This window comes from Gadus chalcogrammus, chromosome 13 (assembly GCF_026213295.1).
Source record: "Gadus chalcogrammus isolate NIFS_2021 chromosome 13, NIFS_Gcha_1.0, whole genome shotgun sequence".
NCBI lineage: Eukaryota > Metazoa > Chordata > Actinopteri > Gadiformes > Gadidae > Gadus > Gadus chalcogrammus.
The window spans coordinates 3,358,569-3,374,848 of record NC_079424.1 but is presented as its reverse complement, the minus strand read 5'-3'; the positions used below and the strand labels follow the sequence as shown (position 1 = coordinate 3,374,848).

The 16,280-nt window shown below is 50.0% G+C and overlaps 2 protein-coding genes across 2 annotated transcripts; both read left to right on the top strand.

Moving 5' to 3' along the window:
* The first annotated feature begins 8 nt into the window (after positions 1 to 8).
* On the top strand, positions 9 to 7,852 carry LOC130402586 (cysteine desulfurase-like). Its single transcript, XM_056606812.1, has 13 exons — positions 9 to 285; positions 2,461 to 2,537; positions 2,845 to 2,961; positions 3,157 to 3,240; positions 3,344 to 3,496; positions 3,886 to 3,979; positions 4,140 to 4,274; positions 4,588 to 4,745; positions 5,683 to 5,788; positions 5,979 to 6,060; positions 6,198 to 6,281; positions 6,395 to 6,484; positions 6,595 to 7,852. Exons 1-13 carry the CDS (start codon positions 186 to 188, stop codon positions 6,656 to 6,658), a joined length of 1,344 nt encoding a protein of 447 aa, XP_056462787.1. The 5' UTR covers positions 9 to 185; the 3' UTR covers positions 6,659 to 7,852.
* Positions 7,853 to 8,318: 466 nt separating this feature from the next.
* On the top strand, positions 8,319 to 16,145 carry LOC130401804 (RNA-binding protein 12-like). The gene is made up of 4 exons (XM_056605781.1): positions 8,319 to 8,401; positions 11,941 to 12,435; positions 12,637 to 14,337; positions 14,419 to 16,145. Exons 2-4 carry the CDS (start codon positions 11,981 to 11,983, stop codon positions 14,954 to 14,956), a joined length of 2,694 nt encoding a protein of 897 aa, XP_056461756.1. The 5' UTR covers positions 8,319 to 8,401; positions 11,941 to 11,980; the 3' UTR covers positions 14,957 to 16,145.
* Positions 16,146 to 16,280: the final 135 nt, after the last annotated feature.

Below are 16,280 nucleotides of genomic sequence, written 5' to 3'. Positions count from 1 at the left end.
GAGCTCGCAGTCATCTGCGCCATCCGCTCCCCTTGACCCCGGAGAATCACATGTACACACTACTCAGTTGATTTGTTGCCATATCTTGAGTCTTTCGGTTAAAGTCTTCATCCCGTTAGCTTCTCCGTCATCCCGCTGCTTCCCGGTTCCGTCGGGTCTCGTTGACCGAACTCAGGAGATTGAAGATGCTCGCTCCGGGCAGGACCGCGGCGGCCAGGCTGCTGGCGACCGGGAGAGGCTTTCCCCTGGGCCGGTGGAGCTCCGGGCTGAGCACCGGGGAGCAAGGTGATCCAGATCTAAAAGTTATACAAGTTACTAGTTTATCTGTGTGGTTATACTGGCAGTTATATGTCGTTGACATCACGATGGGGTCGTTGTACCTTCGATAGAAGATGGTTTAAGGAGTAATATGATGTTTTCATAACAGTATTTGAAGGGATAACGTTGTTGCATCACATAACGTTAACGTTATATCACAGTGGAGGTGAGGGGGGGGATGTTTAAGAAAGGCAGGATCCAGTTTGTAGAACCTACACAATAAATAAGTCAATCAAGTGTTGTGGAAAGCTGGGTTGTAGGTTATAGAAGAGACATACTAAATAAAGTGGCACAGCTTGCACTACTGATGCTTGTTATGTTCTGGCATCTTCTACTAGCCGCCTGCTAACTAGCTTCCTGCTAACTAGCCCCATGCTGATGACGCAGTTGGTTGGTTTGATTACTTAACCAGGAATGATTTAAAAACATTGTTTCTTTGTAAAGTAAGTAAACATTTTATTGTCAACACGTATTGATGGTGGAGTGTGCAGAATCAGTGACCTCTAGCGGAATGGACTAGGCAGAAATGTTTAATATTCATAAGTCCGTTTTTTAATTACTGTAAAATCCCATGAAGGTAAGAATCGTATTTATATCATGTTAGATGAGCCGAGCCCTTCATCTCTACATTGGGAGCGGGTCCTCTTCCACGGCTCTTGAGGGTACATTCAATTCAACCAGCTCTAACTTTAGGGGTCAGTGTTTCAGCCTGAATGCAAAGTAAAACACTGATGAGATTTTAACAAAATTATTTGTTTTGGGGTTTCTATGAAGACGGGGTGATGTTTTATCCCCATGGCAACGACCCACCCCAACTTTGTGATACTTTAGTGCTGTTGTTGTGTAGGAGTAATATTATAGTATAATGAGTGATATTGTACCTGTATGAAAGTCAACACACACTGTGACTAGACACTATAGTATAACAGTGTTATACTACAATGAATCATGGTCCGATAATCTTTAACCTCTCTCCGACATCCAAATCAACCGCTGGCCCGACAGAGCTCCACACTGTCACACACACCGTGCCTCCTCCGTTCTCAGCAGTGTAGTGTTCCCAAAATGGTTGTCCGAGACGGGCAAAAACGCATGATTTTACGGCTGTTTTTCCCTACTTGACGATCTCATCTTAGTTAACCCTAACCCTAACGAAATGGCATAAAAACTACGTTGACGATCAACTATGACATAATATTCCTCTCAAACGGTGAAGGGGACTTTTAAATGTGTTAATCTGTCATATTTGAACATTAAATATTTGAACATGAACATGTCATATTTGAACATTAAACATACTCAAGTCATAATGATAGGACTGGGTTCCAGCCCCTGTTTCACCTCGTGCTACAAGAATGAGATCAACAAGGGGGATGACTTGCAGTTTTTTTTGTCATCTTCGTATTAATGTATTGCCCAAATAAGGAAAGCCAAGACCAACCATTGTTTAACCCCCTGTGGTCATGAACCTTCCACACTCCTCAAATTCTGTCCCCTCACTGCTATTAAAACAAACATGTATTCCGGTCATATTATTGCCAAATTAAACTGTGTTGAGTTATAATAAACAGGTCTGGGTTAGGTTTTAAGGTGCCACTTGAAACGGGCACATGGCGTGCTGCACTGAGCCATAAGCTCATCACTAATGCTTCAAATCTGCATTCATCCCTTCAGTAGGGGAAGAGGGCGCAGTGCCCGGCCTCCATCTCCTGGTCTAATGATGCTGCCTTGCTCAAGGGCACTGGCAGGAGCATTAAACCCTTACCTAACATTAAATAGTCGCTGGGTGTGAACCAAAAAGGACTTCCAGTGAGCCCTTGCCCTGTCCCCCACCTCTGACCTGTTGAAGCTCCTCACAAAGTGGACTCTTACACACACACACACACACACACACACACACACACACACAGCCACACACACACACACAGCCACAGAGACTATAAAGCCTGCTTTAACCTTACATGCACCCAGGGTTGTGGGGAAACCCACTTGAACCCGAGGAGAACTTCTAAACTGCTGCTCATAGAACGGTCCCCGGAGCTCCTGGCTGGGAGGCCGCCCTGCCCACCACGGCCGCCTGAGCCTAGAGCTGTCTGAGGTCCAACGGATGAGTCAAAGCAGTGGTTGTGTTTGTGTCCGCAGCTATGATCCAGCCCCGGGTGCTGGAGCAGGAGGAGCTCAGACCTCTGTACATGGACTTCCAGGCCACCACCCCCATGGTGAGAGACCTGAAGGAGCTCTGGGATACTCAACCTTGGATGTAGTAGTTATGATCATTATGGTAGTAGTAACACTACAATGACGTAATACAATACTGCATAAAAGCCTTATTATATCATTAATGTTATAATAATGCTATTATATACATTATTTATACAATGTGTTAATTCCGCTATTGTATGCAATAATGTTATAATAATGCTATTATATAGTGATATTATAATATGTTAATTGTGTTATTGTGTGCAATAATGTTAATAATAATGGCATTATATCCAATGATACTATAACCGTGTCTGTGTGTAGGACCCTAGGGTGCTGGATGCGATGCTGCCCTACCAGGTGAACTACTACGGTAACCCTCACTCCAGGACCCACGCCTACGGCTGGGAGAGTGAGAGGGCCATGGAGGTAGCCAGAGAGGTACGCAAACTCATTCGCAATCTATACTGAAGACCTCTCTCACAAGCAAATACGATGCACACACACACACACACGCACACGCACACACAAATGCAATTACACACACCTATATACATGCAAACACACATCTTTATCCACCCACTCATTTGTTTGAATGTGTGTTTGTGTCTCTGCCCGGTTCGTGTGTGTTTTCAGCAAGTGGCCAATCTTATTGGAGCAGACCCCAGAGAGATCGTCTTCACCAGTGGCGCCACAGAGTCCAATAACATGTCAATCAAAGTAAGTCCCGCCCCCACCGCGTGTCCTCGATGTGATGATGTTCGTACATTATAATTGTTGTGGTTTAGAGAGGACGTATTGAGTGTTTGTTTCCTGTGGGCAGGGCGTGGCTCGGTTCTACAAGGCCAAGAAGCGTCACGTGATCACCACACAGACGGAGCACAAGTGTGTGCTGGACTCGTGCAGAGTGCTGGAGGCAGAGGGCTTCTCTGTCTCCTACCTGCCCGTCAAAGCCAACGGACTGGTGGACCTAGAGGTACAGACAGACAGACACTGTTACTCACACACACATACACACCAAAAGACACTGTTACTCTCACACACACACACACACAGACCAAATGACAATGCTACACACACACACACACACACACACACACACACACACACACACACACACACACACACACACACACACACACACACACACACACACACACACACACACACACACACACACACACACACACACACACACACACACACACATTGTTAGTTACTCACTCACACGCACGCACACACAGACATTGTTACTCACACACACACCGTTACAGACACACACACACACACCTCTGTTACACGCCTCTCTGCTGAACCCAGTTACCCATCCACTGCTAACCTCTAGCCCCCATCGTGTGTGCGCAGCTCCTGGAGGCGTCCTTCCGCCCGGACACGTCCATCGTCTCCATCATGACCATCAACAACGAGATCGGAGTCAAGCAGCCGATCAGAGAAATAGGTAACCGTGACGACTGACGTCTGTATGTAGCGTAGCTCTGGGCTATCGTTAGCATGTGGCTTAGCACTGGGATTATACAGTATGTAGTGCTGGGCTAACGTCAGGACGGAGCGCTGATGGAGTATGTAGCCAGATGCTAACGTGGGGGTGCCGTCTACAGGTGGCATGTGTCGAGCCAGAGGCGTGTTCTTCCACACCGACGCCGCCCAGGCGGTCGGGAAGATTCCCCTCAACGTCACCAAAGACAACATCGACCTGATGTCCATCAGCGCTCACAAGATATACGGTCCTAAAGGTACCAACCCCTAACTACCACCCACCAAGCCCTAACCACCACCCACCAACCCCTAACTACCACCTTCCAGCTACCCACCCCTAACTACCACCCACCAAGCCCTAACTACCACCCACCGACCCCTAACTACCACCTGCTGACCCCTAACTAATCATTGGGTGTGTGTCAGAATCATTGATTAGTGTGTGTGTGTGTGTGTGTGTGTGTGTGTGTGTGTGTGTGTGTGTGTGTGTGTGTGTGTGTGTGTGTGTGTGTGTGTGTGTGTGTGTGTGTGTGTGTGTGTGTGTGTGTGTGTGTGTGTGTGTGTGTGCAGGTGTGGGGGCCCTGTATGTGCGCCGGAGGCCCCGTGTGCGCCTGGAGGCGCTGCAGAGTGGCGGGGGCCAGGAGAGAGGTCTCCGCTCCGGCACCGTGCCCACGCCCCTGGCCGTCGGCATGGGAGCCGCATGCTTGGTGGCGCAGGAGGAGATGGAGGTAAGGGCGGTCCGCGGTAGAGACTAGCATGTAGCTCCTCTAACGGCCTCTAGGTGGTTCACTAGAGACTAGCATGTAGTTCCTCTAACGGCCGCTAGGCGGTCCGCGGTAGAGACTAGCATGTAGCTCCTCTAACGGCCTCTAGGTGGTTCACTAGAGACTAGCATGTAGTTCCTCTAACGGCCGCTAGGCGGTCCGCGGTAGAGACTAGCATGTAGTTCCTTTAAAGGCCGCTAGGTGGTTCACTAGAGACTAGCATGTAGTTCATCTTACGTCCTCTAGGGGGTTCACTAGAGATTAACATGTAGTTCATCTAGCGTCCTCTAGGGGTCATTGTTCCAAGACGCTTAGAGGCAGTCTGAACCTGTTTTGGTTCACGACCGGTTTCAGTGAGCGGACCAATCACAGGCCCTGCTGCTGAGTCGTTTTGATGCAAGGTTCAAATGTTTGGGTTAGGGCGTAGTGGGTCTGTAGACCCCCTCGCGTATCGTCGACTTGGAACCATAACTAAGCCGTTAGTCTTGTTCTGATTATGACCAGCAGACTAACCAGTTAGTGTTGTTCTGATTATGACCAGCAGACTAACCAGTTAGTGTTGTTCTCGGTACGACCAGCAGACTAACCAGTTAGTGTTGTTCTGATTATGACCAGCAGACTAACCAGTTAGTGTTGTTCTCGGTACGACCAGCAGACTAACCACTTAGTGTTGTTCTCAGCAGGACCAGCAGACTAACCAGTTAGTCTTGTTCTCGGTACAACCAGCCGACTAACCAGTTAGTGTTGTTCTCAGCATGACCAGCAGACTAACCAGTTAGTGTTGTTCTCAGCATGACCAGCAGACTAACCAGTTAGTGTTGTTCTCAGCATGACCAGCAGACTAACCAGTTAGTGTTGTTCTCGGTACGATAAGCAGACTAACCCGTAGTGTTGTTCTCAGTATGACCACCAGAGGGTGACGATGCTTTCCAATCGTCTCATCAATAAACTGACGTCTGAACTCCCTGACGTCATTCTCAATGGAGACCCCAAGGAAAGATATGCTGGTAAAGATAATCGCCATCACTCACTCTCACTCTCACTCACACACACACGAACACGAACACACACCCACACACACACACACACACACACACACACACACACACACACACACACACACACACACACACACACACACACACACACACACACACACACTCTAACTACTGTGTTTAATGATTGTGTGTATTCTAGGTTGTGTCAATCTGTCCTTTGCGTACGTTGAGGGGGAAAGTCTCTTGATGGCTTTGAAGGATGTCGCCCTGTCCTCTGGAAGGTATAAATACTCTCTTATAATACTGCTAGCCCTGTCCTCTGGAAGACATATTCAGCTGTACTATAGTACTATAGTACCATATAACAAGCACTATGTACTGCTATGCTCAGGCTAACCCTATGTGTTTGTGTGTGTAGTGCGTGTACCTCAGCCTCCCTGGAGCCGTCGTATGTTCTGAGAGCCATCGGGGCTGACGAAGACCTGGCCCACTCCTCCATCAGGTAATACTCGCAGTACTAGTACTACGACTCCTACCATAATACTCCATGCAGAACTGACCAACGCCTCCATCAGGTACTGGCCTCACCATGTCTCTCTCTCTGACTCTCTCTAGGTTTGGTATCGGTCGCTTCACCACGGCGGAGGAGGTAGACTACACGGCAGAGAAGTGTCTCCATCAGGTCCGACGTCTCCGTCTGATGAGGTGAGAGGTCAACACCATACTGACATTATAACAATGAGTAATGAATACAAATGTCTGATCCGTTTATGTACCTGTGTGTCCTCCTGTCTGTCTCTCCGTCTGTCGGCCAGTCCTCTGTGGGAGATGGTCCAGGAGGGAATTGATCTGAAGAGCATCAATTGGTCGCAGCACTAGAGCCCCGCCCCTACCACCTCGAGCCTCGCCCTTGCATACCTGAAGCGCTGCCCTACATACCTGAAGCCCCGCCCCTACATACCTGAAGCCCCGCCCTCTACATACCTGAAGCCCCGCCCCTACCTACCTGAAGCCCCGCCCCTACCTACCTGAAGCCCCGCCCACAGCACCCTCCACCCTTCCCACCCTATGAGGTCTCCTGTCAAAAAACACGCACAAACCCTTCCCCTCTGTCTGTCTGTCTGTCTGTCTGTCTGTCTGTCTGTCTGTCTGTATCTCTCTGTCTCCCTCGGTCTCCGGTCCAGGTTCCCAGAAGAACAGATGTATTCTATGTATTTTGTGTGGTGACTCCACCATGCACCAGCTAGTCACATTAATATGATCTTTGTATTATTATTATCTTTATTCAGAGCACTGATTCATTTTACATTAGTACAGTAACACAGAAATTTTTTCATGATAGGAAACGTTTTAAAACTGTTACATGACCAATAAATATACTGGATATCAGTATAGCATAAACCACTGGAGATTCTACATGCTGTTATTAATCTCTGTTCCAGCTGAAATAAAGAATATACTTTTAAATTATCCATCCATCTATATATATTTGTGAAAAATGCTTCACATATTTTGGAACCGAAACGTTCATACTAACTGTTTAACATCATCCTAATCGATATATGAATTAAAACAAGAATTACATATTTAGTAGGTAAATAATGTGTAACATGTTACAGATTGCAAAAACAAATTGGATTCCATATGTAGCCTGCGTTCATTTTGTTGGTAGTGGGACGGGCTGCTCTGCCTCTACTGGCCTCCTTGCTTACCTGTCGGTTGGAGAGGCTGTGGGGAGGGGCTGAGAGGGTCCCAGACTCCCAGGTGATGTGGTTCACCTGGGCAGCTTGGCCTGGCGCCTCCTCGACCCTTTTCATTCTCATCACGAAGACGTCGGGGTAAAAACTGGAGCCGAATACGAATAGAAAGCAAACTAAACTGTCATCTTTTTGTGTTGAGGGCTTTGTTGTAGGTATGGAGATGTGAGGAACAGGTGATTGTTCACCTGTTAAGACACAGCTGTTTGCTCTAATTACTATAACCATAGCTCTATAGAACTGGCAGTATGTTGCATGCTATGATAGCTCATCAGCTCACCAGACACATGACATGATTTGAAACTTGGTTGTTCTCCTTAGACGGGAAGCTAGCCTACCACACCAACAGGGTATAATACAATCTCATGGTCATCTGAGGTGATTCTTGAACGCGTTAGGATGAGTCTGATGAGAGTGGATCATTTTAGATGAAACATGCAGATAATTGAATTACTGAGGAGAAGAAAAAACGAAATAAAGAAAATAATGTGGCCTAATAACGATTATTTAATTAGGTGTATAAAGTCTTTTTCTATAAAGAAGATAAAATAACAGGTCATCATGCTCAGTCAGGGGTCCATCTTTTGAGAGGTAAACATTGTTATTTTATTGCAGAATATCATCTTGTCACAGTGGAGAAATATGTTAAGTGGGTCAAGAGACCACCATCGACCGACGGCAAGGCCCCGCCTACAGAGACGTCACCATTATTTACTAACATGTGGGCGGGGCTATTATGTCGCGTCAACACCCCAGTTCTCGCGGGATCTGTGACGAGATTTCACAAAGGAGGATGAAGCTGTGAAGAGAAAGAACAACGCGGCAGGTTTCATGAACACAATCTCTTTTGCTCTCACATTTATCGGTAAGGAAACGTGAAAGGGTCGAGCATACTAAGAGCTGAACCCAAACAGACACTCCGCCTCCGTGCATTTCTCATGTGGTCGCTCTTTTACATCGCGAATCAGCGGAGACCAAACGCTGCAGCTAGGGGCTAACAGGCCTAGCCACCAGTGTTGCCAGATTGGACGTGAAATCGGGACCAATCTGGCAACACTGGCTGCAACGCGATGCAGCCAACGTTGCCAGATTGGTCCGAATTTCTGCTAGCTATTTTACTGCTAGCCTCCATGCACATCCTGAGCAACACACTATTCGTCTTTTATGCTCACATCTAATGTGGATGTCTACATTAAATACTAGTTTAACGTTACATCTGTGTAATAAGTCCTAATACCTGAATAATATTTCACCATATCCTCTTTTTATTGTCATTATAAAGGAGATTGTTTACGTAAATTCATTTTAATTACCAATAGTTTGACTCGTCCATGTGGATTTATTTTGACTGTAAAGAAGAGAATTGTAACGATTTCGTGATTAGAAAGAGACCACTCTGCGCTCGTCCTATTATAATGTGTCATAACTTAATAGTCTAGTGATCGTACCAATATACCATTGGTTCATAGTTTTGTGATCGTTCTAATATACCATTGGTTAATAGTGTGGTGATCGTACTAATATACCATTGGTAAATAGCTCGGTAATCTAACTCGAGGTACTAATTGTTGTATGAAGTAATTTTCTGTAGAACGTGAAGCCATGCTGTCTCCAGTAGGGATGAGGATACACATTTCCCGACCGTAGAGAAGGTGGCATTCAAGCGAATGACGGTGTTTGCATGTTGAAACAAGTTTAGTTGAGGACTGAAGAGCTAAAGTCGCTGGTTCCGGATTTTGAGCTCATTATGTTTTGCTGTCAAATGCTCTGGTTTCTGTCTCGGCGTTGACGATAAGGTCGCTGGTTTCTGTCTGCGTTCATGATGTTTTTCTGTTGGAAGTCGCTGGTTTCCCTCTCAGGGTTCATGATGTTTGGCTGTTCAGCTTGCTGGTTTCTGTCTCTGGGTTCATGGTGTTATACAGTAGCTGGTTTCTGTATCTTGGTTCAGGAAGTTTTTCAGTCGCTGGTTTATCTCACTGGTTTCTGTCTTGGTTCATGATGTTATACAGTTGCTAGTTTCTGTCTCTGGGTTCATGTTTCAAGTGCTTGGTTTCTGCACTAGGGTCATGATGTTTTGCTGTTAAAGTCCCTGGTTTCTCCCTCTGGGTTTGTGACGTTTGAAAGTCCCTGGTTTCTGTACCAGGGTTCGTGATGTTTTGCTGTTAAGCTCCCTGGTTTCTGTCACAGGGTTCGTGATGATTTTGTAAAAAAAAGAAGCTTGTTTCTCTCTCAGGGTTCACATGTTTCACTGTTAAAGTCGCTGGTTTCAGTCTCTTGGTTTATTGTACTTTGCAGTTAAACCTGCTGTATTTTGCTGTTAATCTTGCTGGTTTCTTCTGTTAAACGTCCTGGTTTGTGCTTCGGGGTTCATGGTGTTTCAAAGTTGCAGTTTTTGGTCGCTGGGCTGATGATGTTTTTAAGTCGCTGGTTTCTGTTGCTTTGTTCATGGTGTTTGAAAATCACTAGTTTTTGTCTATTGATTGATGTTCTCTGTTGCTGGTTTCTGTTGCTGGGTTCATGATGTTTTAGGTCGCTGGTTTCTGTTTCTTGGCTCATGATGTTTTGCTGTTAAGTTGCTGGTTTCCGTCTCATGATGTTTGAAATCCGCTGGTTTCTGGCTCATGATGTTTTAAAAGCTGCTGGTTTCCGGCCCATCGCTCATGATGTTTAAAGGCGCTGGTTTCTGGTTCATGACGTTTGAAAGGCGCTGGTTGCTGGTTCATGATGTTTAAAAGGCGCTGATTTCTGGTTCCTGACGTTTAAAGGGCACTAGTTTCTAGCTCATGTTTTAAAGCAACTGGTTTCTGGCCTATGGTTTTTGAAGTTTAAAAGGTGCTGGTTTCTGGCTCATGATGTTTTAAAGCCACTGGTTTCTGGCCCTTGATGTGCTGGTGTCGGTTGCCTTCTCACAACTCAGCTTCATGGGCTCTTATTCAGGGGCGGAAGACAAACTTTAGGCCCTTACAACTTACAGTGGTTCAGCTCCCAATAGTTAGCTTTTCTGGACTGGTTGGAAACCTGTCTGCATGACTGGTGGAACATCTGTCTGCATGGAATTCTTGGATCGGTTGTTTCGGTCAATGAAAACAAGGCGATTCTCAGAGTGAGGCTTGCCAAGTGATGGAACTTATTCCGGGTTGAACAAGATAGTCGGTCGGAGACGGAGTGAGTTGTTACTTATGTTTATTTTGTGATCGTGGGATTTGGGGTTTTGGTCTGCAAACTGCTTCAGAAAGTTAACACCGGTGTATTCACTCCTCTGCCACACAGTGACCCAACATTCTGTAATACACTCTATGTCACTCAGTCTGCCACAGAGGGACCGAACACGCTGTAAAACACTGTTTTACCCTGCCCCATATGGACCCCATTGAAAAGTGTGAGATGGTTCATGGGATGTCTCACCGTGCTGGTCTTCCGTCCCAATGGATATCCTGATGTCAGGTGCTGGGTGAAGTGTTTTAACTGGATTGAAATATCAGGGTGTCTGGTCTCTTCTCAGATCCATGCGATACATGCTTTGGTCTCCTGGGAACTGGGCCAAACATCACATCTCCGTTTTGTCTCCATGTTGTTCATGACCCACTAATAACATAGTTGTTGTTCATTTTTATATTAATTGGAACTGATGAAATTGCCGCCAATGTTTCTTTGAACAGGGAGTTATTGTTGTAATAAACAGTTTTAAAATGGGTTCATTTGTTGGAAAGGTGCTTAATAGGAATATGGGCTGGAAACAAGGTGAACAAGTTCGATTTTGGCTTCATTGTTTGGTCCAGTCGTGGTGTTTTCTGTTGTTTGAATCTTTTTTTGTCCTTTTCATTAATATGGAGTGTTTGATATCACACGATTTAGAAGTCTGATGCCAAACAGAGAGTTGAGCAAACAAATATGAGTTCTTTAAACTAAACAAAAGATACAAAAGTAAAATGTGTGTCCCTGCATATAGTACCTGGTGCTAGGCCGATGCTACTAAACGTGGTCTATATATGTCTTTACTATATAATGTTGTTGATGATGGATGTAATGTGTTCACCGTGGATATCCTTGCTATAAACAGAAGTATGGTAAGCAACATCGAGACCGTAGTATGACCGGTAGTTTATGATCCGCTGTTGAAAAGAGAGAGATGGTAAACTAGTGTGATGTCTGAGATGCTGCTGTCTGAGGTGTTTACAATCCCTCCTCCATCCCCCAAGTCATCCATCACTACTCTCTCTACCCCTCCCCCCGGTCCTCCATCTCTCCTCCTCCACCTAGTCCCCATCCCTTCTCTCCTCCTGATCCATCTCTTCTCCTCCACCTCTTCTTTCCTCCACCTCGTCTCTCCCCCTCCCAGCCCCCAGTCCCGTCCCTCTGCCTCCCCCCTGCTGGCTCTGATGGTTCCTGTACCTCTCTCCACAGGTAGTTAGCCAGTTGGCAGTGGGCTTGTGGCAGCCTTGCTATGGCTGTTGTGATCAGGCTGCAGGGTCTGCCCATAGTGGCAGGCACCATGGACATCAGACACTTCTTCTCTGGCCTCACCATCCCCGACGGCGGCGTGCACATTGTGGGCGGGGAGCACGGCGAGGCCTTCATCGTGTTCGCCACCGATGAAGACGCCCGTCTGGGAATGATGCGCACGGGCGGGGCCATCAAGACCAACAAGGTGTCCCTGTTGCTCAGCAGCAAGACGGAGATGCAGAACATGATTGAGCTCAGCCGGCGCCGCTTCGAGACAGGCTCGGCGGCGGCCGAGGCGCCGGCGGTGGCGGCCGCCGGTCGGCAGGGCGCCGGCGCCGCCGCGTCTCAGGCGTCCGTTGTGGGGAGGAGTGGTGGCCACGGTAACCAAGGGTTCGGTAACGCCCAGCCCTCTGTGACCACAGCCAGCTCCCACCAGGAGCAGCACGGCAACAAGGTGTCGGCCAGCCATGCCAGCCATGCCAGCCATGCCAGCCATGCCAGCCATGCCAGCCATCCCAGTCATCCCAGCCATCCCAGCCATCCCAGTCATCCCAGTCATCCCAACCATCCGAACCATCCCAGTCATCCCAGTCATCCCAGCCACCCCAGCCACCCCAGCCATCCTAGCTTACCCCCCAGCCACCCCAGCCACCCCAGCCACCCCAGCCACCCCAATTTACCCCCCAGCTTCGCCAACAGCTATAGCTCCGGCCCCGGCCTCGCCGGGGGCCCGCCCCCCATCCCCCCCCTGCCGGCGCTCCCCTCCATGCCTGGCCCTCCCCCGTCTTCAGCCCTCCCCCCGGTGCCCACGGCCTCCCCTCTCCCCCACATGTCCCACCTCCCCCACATGTCCTCCCTGCCTCCCTTCAACCCCTCCCTGCCTCCCCCCGGGGGCCTGGCCTCCGCCCTGGCCCTGGGGCCTCCCAACCCCATGCTCTTCAGCCCGCTGAACCCCCTGAACCCGCTGGCCTCCCTGGGCCTCCACATGAAGGCGGCGGCGGCGGCGGCGGCGGCCGGGGTGGTGCCGGGCGGCGGCGGCGGCCTCCTCGCCAGCCCCGACGAGCTCTTCGTGCTGCTGCAGAACCTCCCCTTCACCTCCTCGGAGCTGGAGGTGAGGGAGATGTTCCGGGGCCTGGGGGTGGAGGCGGTGAGGCTCCTGAGGGACAACCAGGGCCGGGGCACGGGGCGGGCCATGGTCAAGTTCTTCTCCCCCCAGGACGGGATGGAGGTGGTGAAGCGGGGCGGGGGCATGATGGGGCAGAGGTACGTGGACGTGTCCCCGGCCACGGAGCGCCAGTGGGTCAGCCTCAACAACCCCAACAACCCCAACGCCAACAACCCCAACGCCAACAACCCCAACGCCAAACCCATCCAGGAAGCTCAGATTCAGGAGCATCACCGCGGCAACGTGCCGGCGGGGGGGAGGGAACGCTGCCGGTCCCGCTCTCCGCTCCGGCAGGGCGGCAGCGAGTGGTGCGTCTACCTCAAGGGCCTGCCCTACGAGGCGGAGAAGAGGCAGATCCAGGAGTTCTTCAAGAACCTGTCCCTGGTGGAGGACAGCGTGTACATCGCCTACGGGCCCAACGGCCGGGCCACCGGGGAGGGCTTCCTGGAGTTCAAGACGGAGCAGGACTACAAGACGGCCCTGAGCAGCCACATGCAGTACATGGGCAGCCGCTTCATCCAGGTGCACCCCATCAACAGGAAGGGCATGCTGGAGAAGATCGACTCCATCCGCAAGCGCTCGGGCGTCCCGGGCGGCGACGGCAAGACCCCGGAGGTCTCCAAGTCGCCCCGGAACTGCGCCCACATCACCAACATCCCCTACAACGTCTCCAAGAAGGACGTCCGCGCCTTCCTGGACGGCGTGGGCGTCTACGAGGACAGCCTGAAGGTGCTGTCGGATAACCACGGCAACGGGCTGGGCCAGGCCGTCTTCCAGCTGCGCACGGAGGAGGACGCCCGCAAGGCGGAGCGGCTCCACCGGCAGAAGCTGAACGGGCGCGACGCCTTCGTGCACCTGGTGACCTACGAGCAGATGAAGGACATCGAGAGGAACCCCCCGCCGCAGAACAAACGCGGCCAGCGGAACCAGAGCCAGCCCGGCCAGCAGCAGCAGCAGCAGCAGCAGCCCAGCCCCCAGCAGAACCTGCCCAGCCCCCACCAGGCCCACCAGATCAACCCCTTTGCCGGCATGAGCGGGGAGGAGTTTAACTTCCTGAGGAGCACCATGGGCAGCCTGGGCAGCGCCCCCTTCGTCTCGCCGTTCGCCAACCCGGGGAACGGCCTGGTGGGGCCCCCGCCCCTGCCCCCCCTGGCCGCGGGACTGGCGGTCACCCCCCCGCTGGTGGCCGGCCTGCCCGGAGGCCCCCTCTTGGACCACCCCGGCTTTAGGCCCGGGATGCCAGGAGGCCCCATCCTGGAGCCCCCCGGCTTCAGGCCTGGGGGTCCCGGGGGCCCCATCCTGGAGCCGCCTGGCTTCCGGCCCGGGGCCCCTGGAGGCCACGGCCTGGGCCCCGAGGCCCTGAGGGCCCTGGCTCCGTTCGACGGCGGCAACAGGAAGCCGACCGGCGTGCCGGGTCGTGGCGCTGGGGGCAACAATAACCAGAACCGCCAAGGAGGCGGCGGCGGCGGCGGCAACAACAACAATAACAACGGACAACAAAACTTTGGCCCGGAAGGCCTGAGGAACCAACAGCAACAGGCTCCCGGGAACCCGGGGAACCAGCGGCCCGGGTGCCCCTCCATCGTGAAGCTCCAGAACATGCCCTTCACGGTGACCGTGGACGAGATCATGGACTTCTTCTACGGCTACCAGGTGCTGCCCGGCTCGGTGTGCCTCCAGCTGGGGGAGAAGGGCCTGCCCACTGGGGAGGCCATGGTGGCCTTCCACAACCACCAGGAGGCCAGCTCCGCTGTGCTGGACCTCAACGACCGGCCCATCGGCGCCCGCAAGGTCAAGGTGACCCTGGGATGAACACGACCTCCGACCCCTGAGTCTCTCCGCGTGTCTCCCTGTGTTCATAGGTCAGAATCCCCCCCCCCCTCCCCGTCTCCAGAAGCACAAAACTAACCCGACTCTTCTGGTTGATAAGCAGCACTAAAATATGACGATGATGATGATGATAACTTGTCTCTTGCTTAGAGCTCAAAAGTGATGATGATGATCTTGCTGATGTTGATAACCTGTCTCTTGCTTAGAGGTCAGATGTGATGATGATGTTGATAACTTGTCTCTTGCTTAGAGCTCAAATGTGATGATGATGATGATGGTGACAACTCGTCTCTTGCTTAGAGCTGAAAGATGATGATGATGATGATGTTGATGATGATGATGATGATGATGGGAACACCTTGTCTCTTGCAAAGAGCGGAATTGTGATGAAGATGGTTTCGTTTAGTTTTTTAAGAGCACCAAAATCTTTCCAGCTTCATTGAAACTCATCTGGGACCGGCGTCGCTGACTGTAAACCGTTGGTTTGTTGCAGAGTTGAGTTTGTTGTGTTTTATTAACCTGCTATGATGCTATGAACGTGATGTCTGTTTGCTAGTGATGAAATCATCATAAATCATATTGATGGTTTATAAAATGACACAGCCAGTGAAATTGTTTTCTTATCGTTTATAATGGTGTGCACTGCATTGCGTCTACAACAGAGTTGTCCGTTGATCAAGGCTGTGTCTTAGACTTTACTCACTGTTGATTAAACAAGTTCTCTACAGGCAATACCATCCTTATTTTAAAAGACGGAACAGGGTCTGCGATGGTTTGCATCCACCTGTGAGACTGGCCATGTTGACAATAAGAAAAGCATAATTCCACTGTTTGTCCTTCTGTGCTCTACACCTGAGATGCTTTCACTATTTTATCCTCTTTCTCTCGATATCTTTCCCTCTCTTTTTGCTGGGACTGCTAACTTCGCCACTCTTCACTTCCTACTGTTGGTCGCCGTGTTGCGCTGGGACGGTCCCCTTATGATGATGTCTTTTTTGAGCTGGGACTGCCCCCTAATGATGTCATGATCACTCTGCAGCTTGGGATGATGATGATGATGTTGATGAAGATATAAACCTCTCGGCACAAAAAGGTTTTGTGTGCTGAGATGAATGTTTGTTTTGATCTTTTTTAGTTTCTTGGAGAAAGTGTTTCTATGTCTGCCTATGTAGCTAGTTGTGTGTGTGTATAGATTACAGATATAGATCAAACCTCATCAGTCTCTTGGACTCGGTCAATAAAAGGATGTTTTATGACGAATTTCTAGTACCCGAAACAGTTTGGTTTGTTGCGTCTGATGTCGTTG